Source organism: Schistocerca americana, chromosome 5 (genome assembly GCF_021461395.2).
Source record: "Schistocerca americana isolate TAMUIC-IGC-003095 chromosome 5, iqSchAmer2.1, whole genome shotgun sequence".
NCBI classification, from domain to species: domain Eukaryota; kingdom Metazoa; phylum Arthropoda; class Insecta; order Orthoptera; family Acrididae; genus Schistocerca; species Schistocerca americana.
Window position 1 is genome coordinate 540,037,542 of NC_060123.1, and position 18,974 is coordinate 540,056,515.

The window sequence follows — 18,974 nt, forward strand, 5'->3', positions numbered from 1 at the left end:
GATGATGATTTTCCGAAGGTCTAATGATATATCGTCTGCCTCATACGCTCTACACACCAATGTGAGTAATCGTTTTGTTGCCACTTCCCCCACTGATTTTAGAAATTCCATTTTATTGTTTTCTGTTCCAACTGCCTTATTTGATTTCACGTCTTGCAAAACTCTCCTATATTCTAATTCTAATATTGGATCTCCTATCCCTTCTTTATTGACTAATGTTTATTCTTGTACACGTCATCCTGTAAGTCCTTTCCCTTATAGAGGCCCTCAGCGTACTCTTCCACATACCCGCTCTCTCTTCTGCATTTAGCAGTGGAATTCTCATTGCAGACTTAACGTTAGCGCTCTTGGTTTCAGCGAAGGTTATTTTGGCTTGTCTATAAGCTGAGCCAGTTCCTTTCGACAGTAACTTCTTTTCCAATTTCTTCACATTTTTCGTGTAGCCATTTCGCCTTAGCTTTTCTGCAATTCCTATTTATTTCATTCTACGTGTCTTCTATATCTGTATTCCTGAATTTCCATGAACATTTTTGTACTGATCTCTTCCATCAAACAACTAAAGTATTTGTTCTGTTACCCATGCTTTCTTCGCAGTTACCTTCTTTGTACCTATATGTTCCTTTCCAACATCTCTGATTGCCCTTTCTAGAGATGTTCACACCTCTTCAGCTGTACCGGCTACTGAGCTATTTCTTATTGCTGTGTCTATAGCCTCAGAAAAGTTCAAGCGTATCTCTTCATGCCTTAGTACTTGTTATGTTACAGCATGTTTTAAGCAATTACTGGCGCTGTTTGCGACATATTTTCTGTGTTCTTTCTTTTTCTATTGCCGCAGAGCGGCGCTAAGTAAAAAACGGCAACAGAAAAAAAAAGCAAAGCAGTCCGTCTACAGGGCACAAGTAGCCCATCGGGACCATCCGGCAACCGTGTCATCCTCATGTGAGGATGCGGGTAGGAGGGGCGTGTGGTCTGCACACTACTCTCCCGGTCGTTATGATGGTTTTCTTTGACCGGAGGCGCTATTATTCGGTCGAGTAGCTCCTCGGTTGGCATCGCGAGGCTGAGTGCAGCCCGAAATATGGCAACAGCTCATGGCGGCCCGGATGGTCACCCATCCAAGTGCCGGCAGCGACCAACAGCGCTTCACTTCGATGATCTGACGGGAACCGGTGTATCCACTGCGGCAAGGCCGTTGCCAACAGGAAATAAGAGCACAGATAATATGTCGCAAACAGCGCCAATAATTGCTTAAAAATGCTGTAACACACCACAATAAATAAGGAAGTTTGAAAGTATCCATAGAAAACTATATTTCAAAAGACGAATAGTAAAAATGTAATAATGTTTCACTGTGTTTGTATAACCATGATATTTTCTGCATGTTTTAGATTAAAAAACCCCACTGATGACGGTGATATTTGTCGCCGAAACTAGTTTGGGATAATAAAGAAATAAACGAATAATAAAGTGTTTTGCATCAAGGCGGACTCAATTTCTGTTGTTACTGTTTTTCTATGAAACACGGACCAAATGGGAGAGGTCCCAGATAAAAACACTGTTCAAAGTTTTTAATCGCTCTAGTTCATTTTATGACTGACTATGCATATCTTGCATATCTTTTTATGTCACTTTATCGATATTTTCAGGTCACTGTAGCGATAATTTGTAAGGTATTTTGGGTCATTTAAGTCTGGGCCCTGCTGTTACAAGTCCTCTTTCACATTTGTTAACTAAATGACGTCTCACCACTAGAGAGGCAGCTGCCCCTGCTATCAACCCCCCCCCCCCCCCCTCATCCTGCCACCCGTGGCGCCCCTGATTTTGACGCGTCACCAATCACCATGGCAGGGACTTACCAGATCACTAATCCCTCTCCCAAGCACTACGCGAAGACTACTCTCGCAAATTAGGAATTACTGGTATGTTTATCGAAGTACTATGAACCCAGTGTTCAACGGATGACACAAGTTGCGACATGGCCTCGAACCCAAATAGTGATCCAGGTACTGTCAAATGTTTTTTATTCCAGATTGGAGTAAAAAACATTCCACGGATGAGTAGTGATTTTACACTCACGGGCGGGTGTACCAAGTGTCACATTATGCGTCTCTTGTGAATAAGAATATATATTGTTTCACTGTGACTAATAAGGGACCAAATAAAAGTAAAATATAAAGAAAAGGGAAAGTTAATTCTGAGAGCACAAATCGTAAATATTTGTCGCAACTCGAGGGCTTTAAACACTACGAATAATAGTATCGCGTAGTTAATTACAGTTAGTTCTCCTCTTGAGTCACTTGATACAACCGACGGTGTAGGCTATTTTCTGCAGGGGATGGAACAGAGCCTTTGTCCTCAAACGTTTCTGATCCTGAATGCGCCTCTAATATTTGATGAAAGAGTAGTTGCCTGTAGCGACCATCACTGCCCAGTTACGCAACAGGCCAGTCGGCATTACGCAAGTATCAGAATAGAATTGACGTTACTCCTTTAATTACAAATCGTGTCATTTCTCACTTGTGTTTCTAATTAGAGACTGAAAAGCGCTCGAATTTCACTTCTGTGTTAATTCCTTTAGATGTACACAGTCGTTAATCGTGCCAGCGTAGACAATTTTCGAGACAGACTTCCACATCGTCATCGAACAGGTTTTTGATATTTAAAGGGCGATCAAAAAGTTCCATTTAAGGCGTTGCTGCAATGTAAATGTAACTCAGTGCGACTCCGATGCGAGTATATATGCGTTGACATGTAAGCAAGGGATTAGTGGAGCATTCGTTACTTCTGACGTGAGTGCGGTTAACGCGGAAAAGTGAAATATGGCAAAGTTATTACCAAGTGCGTCCAAATAGGACGAATGTGGTTTTATTCTTTTCTTGTCTGTTGAAGGACAAATGCCGGTAGACATGCATCGTTGAGTGAAGAGTGAGTATGGGGCAGTACCGGGAAAAGTGTGACAAGGTGTTCTGATGCCTTTCGATAACACACTTCCCCATATTGCAAATGTCGTGACGCGTAAGTTACGCCAACTCGAGTAGGAGACATTCGAGCACCGGCCCTATAGTCCTGATCCATTCCCATGCAATTCTTGCGCCGTCAGTCCCTTAAAAGCGGCCATGAAGTGTCGACGATTCCTGCCTTACGGCAGGAAGTGCAGCAGGCAGTTAGGGGAGAACTTCTTCACACAGTAGGACATGTAATTTTACCAAACGGGTATCTTCAGCCTGGTGCGTTGACGGGACGTTTGCCGTAATGCCCAGGGGGCTTTTTCTGACTGGCATACCGAATCTGGACTGTACGGCCTTCGAACAGAAACTTTTTGATTGCCTCTTTGATGTATGTGCAAATACAGGGTGGTCGGAAATTACCGTTACAAACTTCTAGGACTTGTAGAGGGGAGTGAGTACATCGTATTTTGAATAGGAACCCATGTCCGGGAACATCATCCAACGAGATTACAGAGCTTTCCTGAAAATGATTCGGTCAGTGATCTCCAATCAATGACGTTGTCGATCATTTTCAGCAAACACTGCACGAAAATTACTGCAAATGACCGGTGAAGTACATCAGGGCCGCTTTGTATTTTATTCAAAAGCATTTCAGTGCCGATTTCGTTGTTGTAGCCGCTGAATGTTCTGAAACATTGTGAATAAATACATATACATTTCAAAATTCGAGGAAAAGATATTAGTGCATAATGATAACAATAAATTATATAAATAAGTTTAATCTTTCTTAATGCCAGCAAAAAATTGACCCAGAATAGCTGAACTCTGCAGCGCAGTATATGGAAGACTAGATAGAAGTGATTCAGAGCTCAAAAAACAATCGAAATAGCTTTACATTTTCGTGTTTTAGCAACGAATTCCATACATCTCTGAACATCTGCAAATAACTGATGTGAAACACATATGGCTGGAATCGTTCATAGGATATCTTCGTTTTACAATATCGACTCATACAAAATACATATTTACTAATTCAGGAAGGGAGACGCATATATACACTAGAGCTAGTTTATATTCTTAATACTGTACAAATGCTAGAGATTTGAACATGGTAGGGAAGCTAAAAAAACTGAAATGGGAAATGGTAAGGCTCGATATACATATAGTAAAGTGGAAAGAAGACAAGCATTTTAGGTGTGACAAATATACGATAGTGTCAACAGCAACAGAAAACCGTGTAATGGGACTAGGGTACGTTACGAATAGATACTTAGCACCGGAAGTGATTTACTGAGAACAGTTCAGTGATGGGACTAGGGTACGTTACGAATAGAAACGTAGCACCGAAAGTGATTTACTGAGAACAGTTCAGTGATAGGTTTGTTCTCATCAGAATCAAAATCAGTCCATCGCCGACAACAATAGTTCAGGTACAAATGTCGACGTCGTAAGCAGACGATAAACAGGCAGGGAAGGTGTATGAGGAAACGGGTAATTCAGTACATAAAGGGAGATGAAACCTAATAACCATTGAGGTGGGAATGCAGGTGTAGGGGAAAGAGTAGAAGAAATGATTACGAGAGAATATGGCCAACGTAGTAGGAGGAAAAAGACTAACTGAGTTCTGCAATACATTTTAGCAAGCCGTAGCTATTACTCTGTTCACGAATCCCAAGAGGAGGAGGTTTACATGGGAAAAGCCCGGAGGAACGAGGAGATTTCAGTTTGACTACCTCTTGGTCAGGCAGAGATACCGAAATCAGATATCGGATTGTAAGGTGTACCCAGGAGGAGATATAGATTCAGATAAATATTTAGTAATGACGAAGAGTAGCCTGAAGTTCAAGAAAATCGTACAGAAGAATAACTATGGAAGGAGGCGTGGTACTGAAGTAGTAAGGTATGAAGAGATACGGTTGAATTTCTCTGTAATAATGAGAAGCTTAGTCCTGGCAGTTCAGTTGAAGAGCATTCACAGATGTTGGAAACGCAAACATAGGTATCACTAACGTAACTACGAAGAAATCCTGGGCAAGAGAAGAAATACTTCAACTGTTCGACAAAAGTAGGAAGTACACAAATGTTCAGAGAAAGACAGAAAGAATGTGAAGAAAAAGAAACGACTATCGGAAGGACTGACTCAGGGTATATTAAAGTCAAATCAACTTTCGCTACAATTAAAAGCAAGGGCGGCAACATTAAGGGTCCAATGGGAATTTCGGTTTTAAACTCACAGGAGGAAAACAGTACATTGAATCTTCTACGAAGGAGACGACGTCTGATGATGTGACAAAAAAACAGGCGTTCGTAGAGAAGAAATAGGTCACCCAGTATCAGAGCAGATCTTAAGAGTTCCGGACAGCTGAAGATAAAACAAGACAGAAGGGATAGATAACATTCCATCGGAGTTCTAAAATCATTCGGAAGAAGTGACAACACATCGACTATTCACGCTGGTGTGACTTGCGGTATACCGTCAAACTTTCTAAAAAACATCACACAGAAAAGGTAGCAGGATAGTTTTGTCATGCTGACTGAGATTAGGCTGTCAATCTCTGTTTGTATCCGGTTTGATGATCATTTACATAGTACTTCATTGGGTAACAACTGTCATGGTTTTTTGCTATGTGAAGTAATAGTTATTCTGATTCGGTAGTACGTATTTTGTGCGTTAGACTTTGAATTTTGTGACATGCATTAGCTGTTTAGTACTTTATGTTGTTGTTGTTGTTGTTGTGGTCTTTCGTCCAGAGACTGGTTTGATGCAGCTCTCCATGCTACTCTATCCTGTGCAAGCTTCTTCATCTCCCAGTACCTACTGCAACCTACATCCTTCTGAATCTGCTTAGTGTATTGGTCTCCCTCTACGATTTTTACTCTCCACGCTTCCCTCCAATACTAAATTTGTGATCCCTTGATGCCTCAGAACATGTCCTACCAACCGATCCCTTCTTCTAGTCAAGTTGTGCCACAAACTTCTCTTCTCCCCAATCCTATTCAACACTTCCTCATTAGTTATATGATCTACCCATATAATCTTCAGCATTCTTCTGTAGCACCACATTTTGAAAGCTTCTATTCTCTTCTTGTCTAAATTATTTATCGTCCACGTTTCACTTCCATACATGGCTACACTCCATACAAATACTTTCAGGAACAACTTCCTGACACTTAAATCTATACTCGATTTCTCTTCTTCAGAAACTCTTTCCTTGCCACTGCCAGTCTACATTTTATATCCTCTCTACTTGTACCATCATCAGTTATTTTGCTCCCCAAATAGCAAAACTCCTTTACTATTTTAAGTGTCTCATTTCCTAATCTAATTCCGGCAGCATCACCCGATTTAATTCGACTACATTCCAGTATCCTCGGTTTGCTTTTCTTGATGTTCATCTTATATCCTCCTTTCAAGACACTGTCCATTCCGTTCAACTGCTCTTCCAGGTCCTTTGCTGTCTCTGACAGAATTGCAATGTCGTCGGTGAACCTCAAAGTTTTTATTTCTTCTCCATGGATTTTAATTCCTACTCTGAATTTTTCTTTTGTTACCTTTACTGCTTGCTCAATATACAGATTGAATAACTCGGGGATAGGTTACAACCCTGTCTCACTCCCTTCCCAACCACTGCTTCCCTTTCATGTCCCTCGGCTATTATAACTGCCATCTGGTTTCTGTACAAACTGTAAATAGCCTTTAGCTCCCTGTGTTTTACAACAGCACATTGTTTCACAGGATGATTTGATAATGGGTTACGAATGAAAACCCGAAACTAGTCAGTATTAAGTAATAAAAAGAGCTACTTCGCAAGTTCGGCTGTTTATCTTTTTGAAATAGTATCACAAGCTGCTGAGGCTTCTGCATCCCAGCATGATGCAAATGAGTGAACGGAGGCTGTGATGAAAACTAGAAATCTGTAGCCAGAAATGTGGAGAATAACATGGTGCAATGGAATCTTGAATAAAACCAACCCTCTTCCAGAAAAAAATCGTCCCTCGTACAATCGTTATTATTATGGTTAATGTTCATTTCTGAAGAAACATGATTCTTGGCAGCTATACTGATGTCTGAGGGAAGATTTAAAAAAGTGACGTGGCTCGAATGTAGTGCGTGTGAAGTACTAGTCTTCCACCTTCAACGGTTGTGCTTACGTCACTGCTCGACAGCCGGCAGCTTCGTAAATTTTGAACCTCGTCTTGTATTACTAATGGCTCTGATATCGATATGAAGACCGCACGTTCGCCGACGTACGCCGCGGTCACCGCTAGGCGGTGCTCGCAAGGCACTGTGGTGTGCTATAGGAGCGGGGAAGGGGGGGGGTCCTAGTCTTTAGGGGCCGGTATCGGCCGGTCCACCGGACTTTGTGTCGTCTAGGACAGTGTTTCCCCAGCCTGGGGGTAATTACCACCTGAGGGATAAATTGAAATTTTCTGAGGGATAAAAACTAATTTCACTCACGAAACCAAATTATTTTCAAAAGACCACTTCTATAATCACAATTTTGAAACACTCTAATATTTATTATATAAGTTATTAATAATTACTTTTTCTCAGTTATTAGCATCAATGTAGCGAAGGTTAGAGGTTCCTCACATAGTCCACCCACGACACCAATGATTCCGAACCATTCTGAAACCATTACCCCTAAGTGCAGTTAGAGATTAGCTATTATCCCCCCCCCTTCCCCACCCCTTCCCTCACCATCATTAACTTGAGCTCCCATGTAAACTTTGGAACGGGAACGAACTTTCTTTGAAAGATGAAAGATAAATGATATTTTGTTATTACTGCTTCATTAGCGGTCTTGCCGCAGCGGTAACACCGGTTCCCGTCAAATCAACAAAGTTAAGCGCTGTCGCGCTGTGCTAGAACTTGGATGGGTGACCATCCAGTCTACCGAGCGCTGTTGGCATGCGGAGTGCGCTCAGCTCTTGTGAGGCTAACTGATAAGCTACTTCATTGAGAATTAGCGGCCCATGTCTCGTAAACCTACATACCGCCGCCCGAGGGTGGGGGGGGGGGGGGGGGGTACTAGCTAATTCTAGCTCCATTGAGGGGTAATGGTTTAGGAGTTCGTGACTCTGCCGGACCGCTGTTTTGGAAGAGTTCGCTCATTGCTACGACAACTTGGCTGTTGACTCCTGGATTTACGGTCTTGTTCTATTTCGACTGTAGTGGACTCTGACTCGGTGTGGGCAGATCGTTGCATAATTCTCCGAAACCGATTGCCACGAACAGATTTATTACAAACCGATTGCTTAAGGTGAAAAGTTTCTCTCTCTCTCTTTTTATTTTTCTTCTTTTTTTCCCTCTCTCCTTGTGCAACGTAACAGACACATTCAGCCAGTACACAAAATTGCTTGAAGTCATGCGCCCCATTTCATATTGATCCTTTTACTTATATTTACCTCATCACATTGCTTCGTGTGATTGAAACTTTCGTATGTTTCTGTCCTTATAAATTAGCCCCGGCCCTAAGAACATATACTGAAAGTCAGACTCAATTCTTACTCACAGTCGCGTAACAGGTTCTGTGGCAGATGGCTACCGTTTCTGCAAAGCCCGATAAAATAAGTGTCATCTCAATTTTGACACTGTTTTATATAATCCTTTTGAAGCAGTTTATGTATTTCAGTGGAAGAAGGAGATCCAAATACCTCGATGCTAACAACTAGTTTCAGTTAAAAGGTAATGTAATTATTGTTAATTAATTGAAGCACTGATGAAGACATATTAAGAAGTTTCAAATTTAACCTGGACCAAATCTAGTTATCGCTGAGGAAACGAGATTCTTTCATGTACATCATTATGAACATTCTGTTAAAGTTTTATTTTGACTTTTCGCTAGAGATATTTGTTTTCCTGTTTTTTGCCCTTTCTACTTTTTCCTATCCTGTTCAGTCAAAGCATTGGTTGCAATAACGAGTGCTAGCTAAAAAAACTAACATTTATGCAAGAAAACTCAGAGAAGCGATTGAAATTTCTGAGAATATATCAACATCACTGGAGAGGATGGCTGTAATATTCCGGCTTCCTGGTAGCCCGCCTTGAAGGAACTGAATACTCGGCCGCAGTGTGTGCGGGCAGGAAGTCGCCTCTGTGGAAAATAATATTGTTGATACATATTCCCCCTCTCTTACACTGCCCGGTCCACTACTAGCAGCATGAAGAATTTTAGCCAGTAACTCTTTTCCAGCATAAGTGCATGAAAAATCCCTTTGTATCCAATGAGCGTGTCCCACCAATGATAACCACAACAATTTAGCTAGTAACTCCCTCCTCCGTCATTAGCGCGTGAAACTTCACTTGCAATCCAACGACGATGGCCCACCAATGGAGTCCATAACCCCGCTTCTCCATCATTAGCGTGAGAAAACTCCCCCTTTATAAGACAACGCGACGCTAATTTTAGGCAGTTCTCCGCCAACCATGGGCATCAACAAGATGCTGAAGACGGTATCAGCAGAGGAATCGAAACGTCGATCGTCTAAAAAAATTGTGACGCTGTCTAATAACCCACAAGATTGTATCTGTATTATAAACAGTTTCCATATGACCAGAACCAGCAGTTTTTGAGGAATTCCGAGCTTCATTTGGATGCACTGAAGTATCTGCGTTATTTCCAATCGACTTAACTTAAATTTACAAGGTGATGAATGTGAGTCATACGACACATCGTAATTGTGACACTCGCATTGTCTGATGTCAACGGAATGACGTCACTAGCCATCAATAAAAGCAGCAGCCTCAGCTGAAGGGGCGTCGTCTTTGGCAGTAGCATATAGCGTAGTCTGTTGTTGCGGTGAGAATCTTGACACACGCTTCTGCAGATGGAACTGCGTATGTTTACGACATGACGGTGCATTTTCTTTTCTTTACCTAGGATGAAGGTGGAAACACTGCTCTTTAGTGGTTCAGTTCTTTGATCTCATGGGTTCTGGCGCTGCAGTCCGGAACCGCGGGACTGCTACGGTCGCAGGTTCGAATCCTGCCTCGGGCATGGGTGTGTGTGATGTCCTTAGGTTAGTTAGGTTTAAGTAGTTCTAAGTTCTAGGGGACTTATGACCTAAGATGTTGAGTCCCATAGTGCTCAGAGCCATTTGAACCATTTTTTTGATCTCATGTTGGTTATGTAAAGAATAACAACAGACCTGTTGTTTGTTGGTTATGACTCTAAAAGAACCTGCAACACATGTGTGAAGCTATGAATGATCGAAGACGCCAAATGAGCGAGTGAAGCGTTGTTAATGGTGACACGACTTAATATTAATGAAAATAAAATGCGAGTACACCTCGAGATTATGATTTATTCTATTTATTGTAAGTCTTTTCGCTTGCGAAAGAGTCGTTTCGTCAAATTGAATACTTCACCTCGATGTTTCGAAAACGCTTGTGAAGTACATGCTACTAGACAAGAATTTTTTACCTACACAGAGGTGACAGAAGTCATGCGACAGCGAGATGCACATGATATAGAGCTGCGGTAGTATAGCGTACACAAGGTCCAATAGTACAGTGCATCGGCGGAGCTGCCGTTTGCACTCAGGTGATTCATATGGAGAGGTTTCCGACAAGATTATGGCCTCACAACGGGAATTAACGGACTTTAAACGCGGAACGATAGTTGGAGTTACACACATGGGGCGTTACATTTCCGAATTCGTTATAGAATCAATATTCCGAGTTACACAGTGTCAAAAGTGTGCCGAGAAAACCGAATTTCCAGAATTACCTCTCATCACGGACAACGCAGTGGCCGACGGCCTTCACTTAACTACCGAGAGCAGCAACGTCTGCGTAGAGTTGCCAGTGCTATTAGACTAGCAACACTGGATGAAATATCCACAGAATTCAGTGTGGTACACAGGCGAACGTGTCCGCTAGAACAGTGAGGAGAAATTTGGCGCCGGCCGCTGTGGCCGAACGCATCTAGGCGCTTCAGTCCTGAACCGTGCTGGTGCTGCGGTCGCAGGTTCGAATCCTGCCTCGTCCATGGATGTGCGTGCTGTCTTTGGTTAGGTTTACGTATTTCTAAGTCTAGGGGACTGATGATCTCAAATGTTAAGTCCCATAGCGCTGGAACCATTTTTTAGAAATTTGGCGTTAACGGGCTAAGGCTGCAGATGACCGACGCTAGCGCTTTTGCAAACAGCGCGACATCGCCTGCAGTGTCTCTCTTACGCTCTTGACTATTTCTGTCGGACCCCTGGACGACTGGAAAACTCTGGCCTCCTCAGATGAGTCCCGATTTCAGTTGTTAAGAGCTGATGGTAGTGTTCGACAGTGCGCAGACTCCACAATGCGATGAACCCAAGTTGTCAACAAAGCACTGTCCAAGCTGTTGGTGGATGCATATGGTGTAGTCTGTGTTTACATGGAATGGACTGAGTCCTCTGGTCCTACTGAACAGATCATTGACTGTAAATGGTATTTTAAGAACAGAAATAATCAGCTGTCAGCTTCACAGACATTTACTAAATTAACTTCTTGACTGGCTTTGGAAAATTAATTTGCTATCAACAGATCATACAATTAAGGTTTCATCGGAAAGCAATCGTCAAGTAAACTCTGAAAGATATAATACTCCTCCCGAACAGGCCATGAAGGCCCAAAGGTACCGACCAGCTGCCGTGTCAACCTCAGCCAACAGGCGCCACTGGAAGCGGATATGGAGGGGCATGTGGTCAAAACACCGCTCTCCCGGCCGTATGTCAGTCTTCGAGACCGGAGCCGCCACTTCCCAATGAAGTTTCTCCGCAGTTTGCCTCACAAGGGCTGAGTGCATCCCGCTTGCCAACAGCGCTTGGCAGAACAGATGGTCACCCATCCAAAGGCTATCCCAGCCCGACAGCGCTTAACTTCGGTGATCTGACGGGAACCGGTGTTATCACTGCGGCAAGGCCATTGGCTGAGAGATAGAATCCTTCGATAAAAATTTTTAAGTAGTCCTGTCAAACTATTAAAAAGTTATGTAACGAATACGAATGTAGGACGACAAAAAGAACTTCCCATCGCAAGTAAAATATTAAAAAACCACGGGATATGTGATGATTAGCACCAGCAGGGCGGAAATGGTTATTTTCGGCTACTTGGAGACCATTTGCAGCCATTGATGTACTTCAGTTCCCAAATAACGACGGATTTTTTATGGATGACAATGAGCCATGTCACCGCGCCACGGTTCTTCGCGATTGGTTTGAAGAACAGTCTGGAAATTTCGAGTGAACGATTCGGGATATATTTGAGAGGTCTGTTATGCGCAAAAACCTGCACCGACAACGCTTTGGGAATTATGGACAGCTATAGAGGCAGCATGGCTCAATATTTTTGCAGGTAACTTCCAACGAGGCCAAGCCACGTCGAGTTCCGGCACTACGCTGGGCAAAAGGCGGTTCGATACGATAGTATGAGATGTCCCATGAGTTTTGTCACCTCAGTGACATGTGCTCCAATCGCGCGAAAGATGCATAAAAGCGGCGACGCGATGGTTGCATGGTTCCCTTGGTCAGCGGTGAAGTACTCGCCAAGGAACGCACCACTGCCGTTGCAGACCTGAGGAGTAAAGAGAGAGAAGTGTGTGTGTGGGTACTGACCGAGAATCTCGACGGTGTGGATCTGGGTGCGGTCGGCGTTCTCGCTGATCTGGCAGCCGTAGTCGCCGGCGTCCTGCGGCCGCACGTCGCTGATCTGCAGGTTGTAGCCGTCCACCAGCCGGAAGCGCGGGTCGCGCGTCACCATCAGCGTGGCCGCCGTCAGCACGGCCGTGCCGCGCCGCCACAGCAGCACGTAGTCCCCTGTAGGCAGAGAGAGTCGGCTCTCACTAAATCCAGTATCGATTAATCGAACTTACCGCTAAATCAAACTTATTGACTTGGACAGGATTTGTGATTGGTGTAAAGAATGACAGCTAACTCTAAATATAGATAAACGTAAATTAATGCAGATGAATAGGAAAAGGAATCCTGTAATGTTTGAATACTCCATTAGTAGTCACGTCGATTAAATATTTGGGCGTAACATTGCAGAGCAATATTAAGTGGGACAAGCATGTAATGGCACTTGTGGGGAAGGCGGATAGTCGTCTTCGGTTCATTGGTAGAATTTTGGGAAGATGTGGTTCATCTCTAAAGGAGACCGCTTATAAAACACTAATACGACCTATTCTTGAGTACTGCTCGACTGTTTGGGATCCCTATCATGTCGGATTGAGAGAGGACATAGAAGCAATACAGAGGCGTGCTGCTAGATTTGTTACTGGTAGGTTTGATCATCACGCGAGTGTTTCGGAAATGCTTCAGGAACTCGGGTGGGAGTCTCTGGAGCAAAGGAGGCGTTCTTTTCGTGAATCGCTACTGAGGAAATTTAGAGAACCAGCATTTGAGGCTGACTGCAGTACAATTTTACTGCCGCCAACTTATATTTCGTGGAAAGACCACAATGATAAGATAAGAGAGATTAGGGCTCGTACAGAGGCATATAGGCAGTAATTTTTCCCTCGTTCTGTTTGGGAGTGGAACAGGGATATAAGATGCTAGTTGTGGTACGAAGTACCCTCCGCTACGCACCGTATGATCGATTGCGGAGTATGTATGAGGATGTAGATGTAAATTGTCAAGCCCCGTGAGAACAAAATCAGAAAAAATCAAAATTATCCTATGTGTTTTGATACCCTCGACAAATAACGGCGAGTGTCATGACAGACTCCACCATAAAAAACTATAATTCAACATCAGCAGCTATCCAACACTGGGTAATTCCAATTGTTTAGAAACCACTCAAAAAATTAATTGAAATGCATGTGACTGATCACAACGTTTATCAGGCAAGACGTAGTGAAAAACGCATCTGACATTATGACTGCCTACTTAGTAGATGGTAAGACCACCCTTAGCAAGGATGAGAGAGGCGACGTGCTATGGCATGGAAGCAATAATGCCTTGGAAGATCGCAGGAGGGAACTGGCACCACATCTGAGCTCAAGTCACTCAATTCCCGTAAATTAAGAGGGGGGGGGGGGGGGACGAGGGGACGATGAGCTCTGACGGTACCTTCAGTCACATCCCAGATGTGTTCAGGTTCAGATCTGGCAAGTTGGGGGGCCAATACGTTAATTCTAACACGCCACTTTGATCGTCGAACCACACCATCACACTCCTGGCCTTTTGCCATGGCGCATTATCTTGTTGAAAGATGCCTCCACTGTCTGGAATCATGACCGTCACGAAGGGGCATACTTAGTATGCAACCCGTGTACGATTCTCTTTGGTGCCATGCACGAGCTCCGCTGGACCTATGAACGCCGACGTGAATGTTCCTCAGGGCTTAGTGGAACCGTCGATAGCTAGGCTCCATCCCGTGCTAAAGGTGTCAAGTGGGTGTTCCCCTGGAAGACAACGGATTCACCCCTCACATCGGCTTGATAAAAAAGGTGTCGGCATTCATCAGACAGGGCAACGCTCTGCCACTGCACCAACGTCCAGTACCGATGATCACTTGCACATTCCAGTAGTGGTTGCCGGGGTCGTGGTGTTAATATTGGCACATGCATGGATCATTGGCTGCGGAGGCACATCTTAAGAGTGTTGGGTACACTGTTCAGACACGCTTGTACGTTACACAGCATTAAGGTCTGATGTTAGTTCCGTCACAGTTCATCGCCTGTCCTGTTTTACCAGCCTGCCCAGTACACCACGTTCGACATCTGTAATGAGGGATGCCCGTCCACACCCACGACATCTGGGCGTGGTTTCACCTTTGTTTCGTCACAGCATTCCTCGAACACCCGACAAGTTATGCAGTTCCAGAAATGCTCGTGCGGAGCCTCCGGGTCATCACAATTTGCCTTCGATGAAATTCAGATTGATCGTGCTCCCTCTCCATTCTACATACGGACAGCAATCTCACTGATACGACATACTCCTTGCGTGTGTCTGCCTAGCAGACATTCCTCGCCAGGTAACGCTGCCATCGCCTGGACGGGTTTACATCGATACTGGGTAGATGGTTATGATGTTCTGGGGGTGCAACGTAAAAGACTGAGTTGTCTCATGGGTAATGATTATTCAGTGCTGCAATAATTATTAGTGGAACTAAGGGAGTGCACAGATTATGTGTGTTAGAGTGCAATAAAATCAGCCTTATAGACGATCTTACGTGCAGAAAATCTGAATCTTACTTAAATTCGAAAACTCATACCTCTGAACGCATTAACTAGAGCTATTTTCTGAGCATTCAGTGAAAGTTTGTCTGCAGCGTATGCTGGCAGCGCTGCTGCATTTGTCGTTAGTCTGCTGTACAAATACTTACCCAAAAATGCTGAATAATTACATGAGGTAAGAAACACTCATAGTGTTATGAAGTGTACGAGATATTTATCAGTGACGGTGCAATTAAATAGGGGAGGTGTTATTATGTGGCTTGTTCCAGAACTTAATAAATAATTATAAATCCAAACCCACATGGCTGAGAGAAGTAGGAAGAGACATCGAAAATGCAGGAGTCGGCTTGGACAGAATAAAAGAACACAATGCTTTTTAAAGAACCAGTAGAAATGGCTGCCTTTCAGGACAGGAAAAGAATCAAGAACTGGAAGAAAGGAGACACAATAAGAGTAGGAAAAATTTTTCGAAGAATGAAACATACGGGCCCGAAGGAAACTGCCTTTGCAAACAAACTAGTCTAAGCAATGTGTTGATTTGTCGTTCCTTCCAAAAGGATTAATTGAAATAAGAAAAGAAAAACAACATGCATCGAAAAATATTATGATTTAGTGAACCGTTTAGTAGGTATTGCTAAGTGTATCTTCCAGCGTTTCGTGAATCATCACAGTATTCACATACCATAGCTAATAAGTATCTCTAAAAAAATTCAGGTATTCAAACTAAAACTGAAATGAAATTTTAATGGGTGTTTTGTAATGGAAACTGAATTTCCAAGTATCTTTAAGCAAATGGGGAAATAGGAACATTCCTATGGGCCAGGATTAAACGAGAGCTTCCTATGAAAATACACATGAGGAACGTTCAGAACGATAAACAACAGAATGCTAACATATAAATGGAAAGTTCCGGGTAAGCAACAAACAAAAATTATAACTCAAATTCATCACAATAGTTTACAGACGTTATATTCGCTTTGGGAGAGTGATAAAAATTTTCTTCTCGTTTGTGGATTATTATGTACAATAACCCGTTCTTCAGCGAGCAAAGTGTGTAGACCTATGTGAAACCAGAAAAGAGTCAGCGTTCTTTCTGGATGCAGCGTTCTTTCTGATGCATCATCACGACAAAACAGAGTGTTTACGTTATCTTTCATTTACCAAACTGGAAGAATAATTTAGTTATGTGGCTGTATAGTAATTCTGTGCACTACATTATATGCTGTGCAGGCTGGACATCACTGGTGAGTATAATTTCTATACTGGAGTGATGCTATAAAACGATAGGATTGGAATATCTTGGCGTTTTGGTATGTGCATACCTGGTATGGCACAGTTCATCCGTAAGAGTTCTTTTACATCGCCATATAGTTTTTCTGTTCATTATACCTTTATCTGTTCCCCATTTTGTTATGCCTTGTCACAAACTATCGCAAAATCATTTCATCATAGCTGCCGTTTAATACAACCGGTTACCTGTTTCGGACGTTACGAAATATGTACATAATTTTCAGCTGAGCTAGTGTAACACATTAGCTTCGTCGACGAGTATAGTTGCGTCAACATTAAACAATATAAGAAGTAAGACTACAAGCATTTGATATGTAACTTTTAAGATGGTGATATAATTAGATGCTATGTCATCCAAGGTGGGCAGATAATCAAGTATACTTATGAATAAATTAATGAGCTGCCAGCATAAAAGCCTCTTTGTCTGTAACGAAACGAACACGACCGTCTTCGCAGGCCAGCTGTTTTTGTAAAACTAGAAGAAGTGATACCAGTTAATTCCAGCTAGATAGAGTCAATAGTTCAATTGCTTAATATCATCCCACATATTGTATTTTTAATATTAAAAAAGACGATTTGTAACATTGAGGTTTTAATATGTCTGCCGGATAATTAATCCAATGGTTTCATTGCATGACAACTCTATTATCAAAATTCTAGAAAAAGATAATGTATCATCAGAGTGTGATTTATTTGCGCTGCTGCTACGGTCGCAGGTTCGAATTCTGCCTCGGGCATGGATGTGTGTGATGTCCTTAGGTTAGTTAGGTTTAAGTAGTTCTAGGGGACTCATGACTTCAGATGTTAAGTCCTATAATGCTTAGAGCCATTTGAACCATATCACTCCAACTGCAGACGCCTCACACCATTACAGAGCCTCCACCAGGTTGAGCAGTCCCCTGTTGACATGTAGGGTCCATGGAATCATGAGGTTGTTTCCATACCCGTACACGTCCATCCTCTCAGTACAATTTGAAACGAGGCTCCTCCGATTAGGCAACATGTTTCCAGTCATCAACAATCCAATGTTCGCATTGACGGGCCCAGGCGAATTGTAAAGACTTGTGTCGTACAATGATGAAGTGCACATGAATGGTCGTTCGGCTTTGGAAGCCCATATCCATTATATTTCGTTGAATGGTTCGCACGATGACACTTCTTGATGGCACAGCACTGAAATCTGCAGCAATTTGTGGAAGAGTTGCACTTCTGTCACGCTGAACAATTCTCTTCAGTCGTCGTTGATCCCATTCTTGCAGGATCTTTTTCCGGCAAAGGCGATGTTGGAGATTTGATGTTTTACCGTGTGCCACGATATTCACGGTATACCAGTGAAATGGTCGTCCGGGAAAATCCCCAGTTAAACGCTGCCTCAGAGATGCTGTGTTCCATGACCCGTGCGCCGACTGTAACACCATGTTCAAACTCACTTGACTCTTGATAAGCTGCCGTTATGGCAGTCGTAACAGATCTAACAAATGCCCCAGACACTTGTTGTCTTTTATAGGCGTTGCCGACTGCAGTGCCGTATTTTTTCTGTTTGCATAGTATTTGAATATGTATGCCTTTACCAAATGGGGTGCACTCAGCCTCGTGATGCCATTTGAGGAGCTACTCGGCCGAATAGTAGCGACTTCGGTCAAGAATACCATCATAACGACCGGGAGAGCGGTGTGCTGACCCCATGCCCCTCCTATCCGCGTCCTACCCTGAGGATGACACGGCGGTCGGATGGTCCCGGTAGGCCACTCGCGGCCTGAAGCCGGAGTACTTTTCATGCCTTTACCAATTTCTTTGGCGCTTTAGTGTAGAAAAAAAATCAAGCTGAACCTAATGATGTGTCTGGTCAGAGTGATTCTTTATGCTCTCGTAATTTGGCGAAGTACCTTTTAACACCACTGGCCGTATCGAAAGTAAGTGGATGCCTGTGCAAAGGAAATGAAGTATTTTGCTTGAAAATGTTGTGTGAGCTGGTACCCCATAGATTCCTGAGTCTACCACCCGATCACTTTGTGTAAATTACACAATAAATAAAGATATACATCCCCATCTTCGGGTAATCGCTTCTGTTGACTACTGGCAGGTAGCAACAGCTGTTGTCGAGACAGTGTAGGAAGTTACCTCGCAGCGCTGTTGCCAACTTTCGACTGCGAAGCGCTAACGACTTCAGGCGAAAACAGTAGCCGTCTACGACGCTGTGAAAACACTGAGGCGTTGCCATACAGAAATTTATAAACTCGAGTTACGTTATTGCTCGACGTCGGAGTGCGAAGCTGCTGCGCCCAGCCCACTGCAGCTGTCTGGAATCAACTTCACCTACTCGGGCATTGTTTCCACGCTTGGACACACTGCAGATTAGCTACTGCATGGCAACCAACTCTCTAGCAAGGATGGAAGAGAAATTAGGGCTGAATGTCTCGTTGGCAAATATGTCATTAGAAACGAAGTACAAGGTCGGAATAGAGGAGAATTAGGAAAAAAGGCGGTATCCTTTTTAAACGAAACATCTCATCGTTCTCCTTAATTGATTTAGAGAAACCAGAGAAGATTTAAATCTGGGTACGCGGCCAGGGTCTGC

General features: G+C 43.2%; 1 protein-coding gene and 2 pseudogenes across 3 annotated transcripts in view; all 3 read right to left on the reverse strand.

The window, feature by feature from the left end:
* LOC124615503 (lachesin-like) overlaps positions 1–18,974 on the reverse strand; it is an 878,988-nt gene that overhangs the window by 309,523 nt on the left and 550,491 nt on the right. For all 3 annotated transcript variants that reach the window (XM_047143457.1, XM_047143456.1, XM_047143458.1), the window contains exon 3: positions 12,543–12,743. In XM_047143457.1, the coding sequence (XP_046999413.1) occupies positions 12,543–12,743 (201 nt within the window). The remainder of the gene's footprint in view (positions 1–12,542; positions 12,744–18,974) is intronic.
* On the reverse strand, positions 1,080–1,197 carry LOC124617426 (annotated as a pseudogene).
* On the reverse strand, positions 11,741–11,858 carry LOC124616979 (annotated as a pseudogene).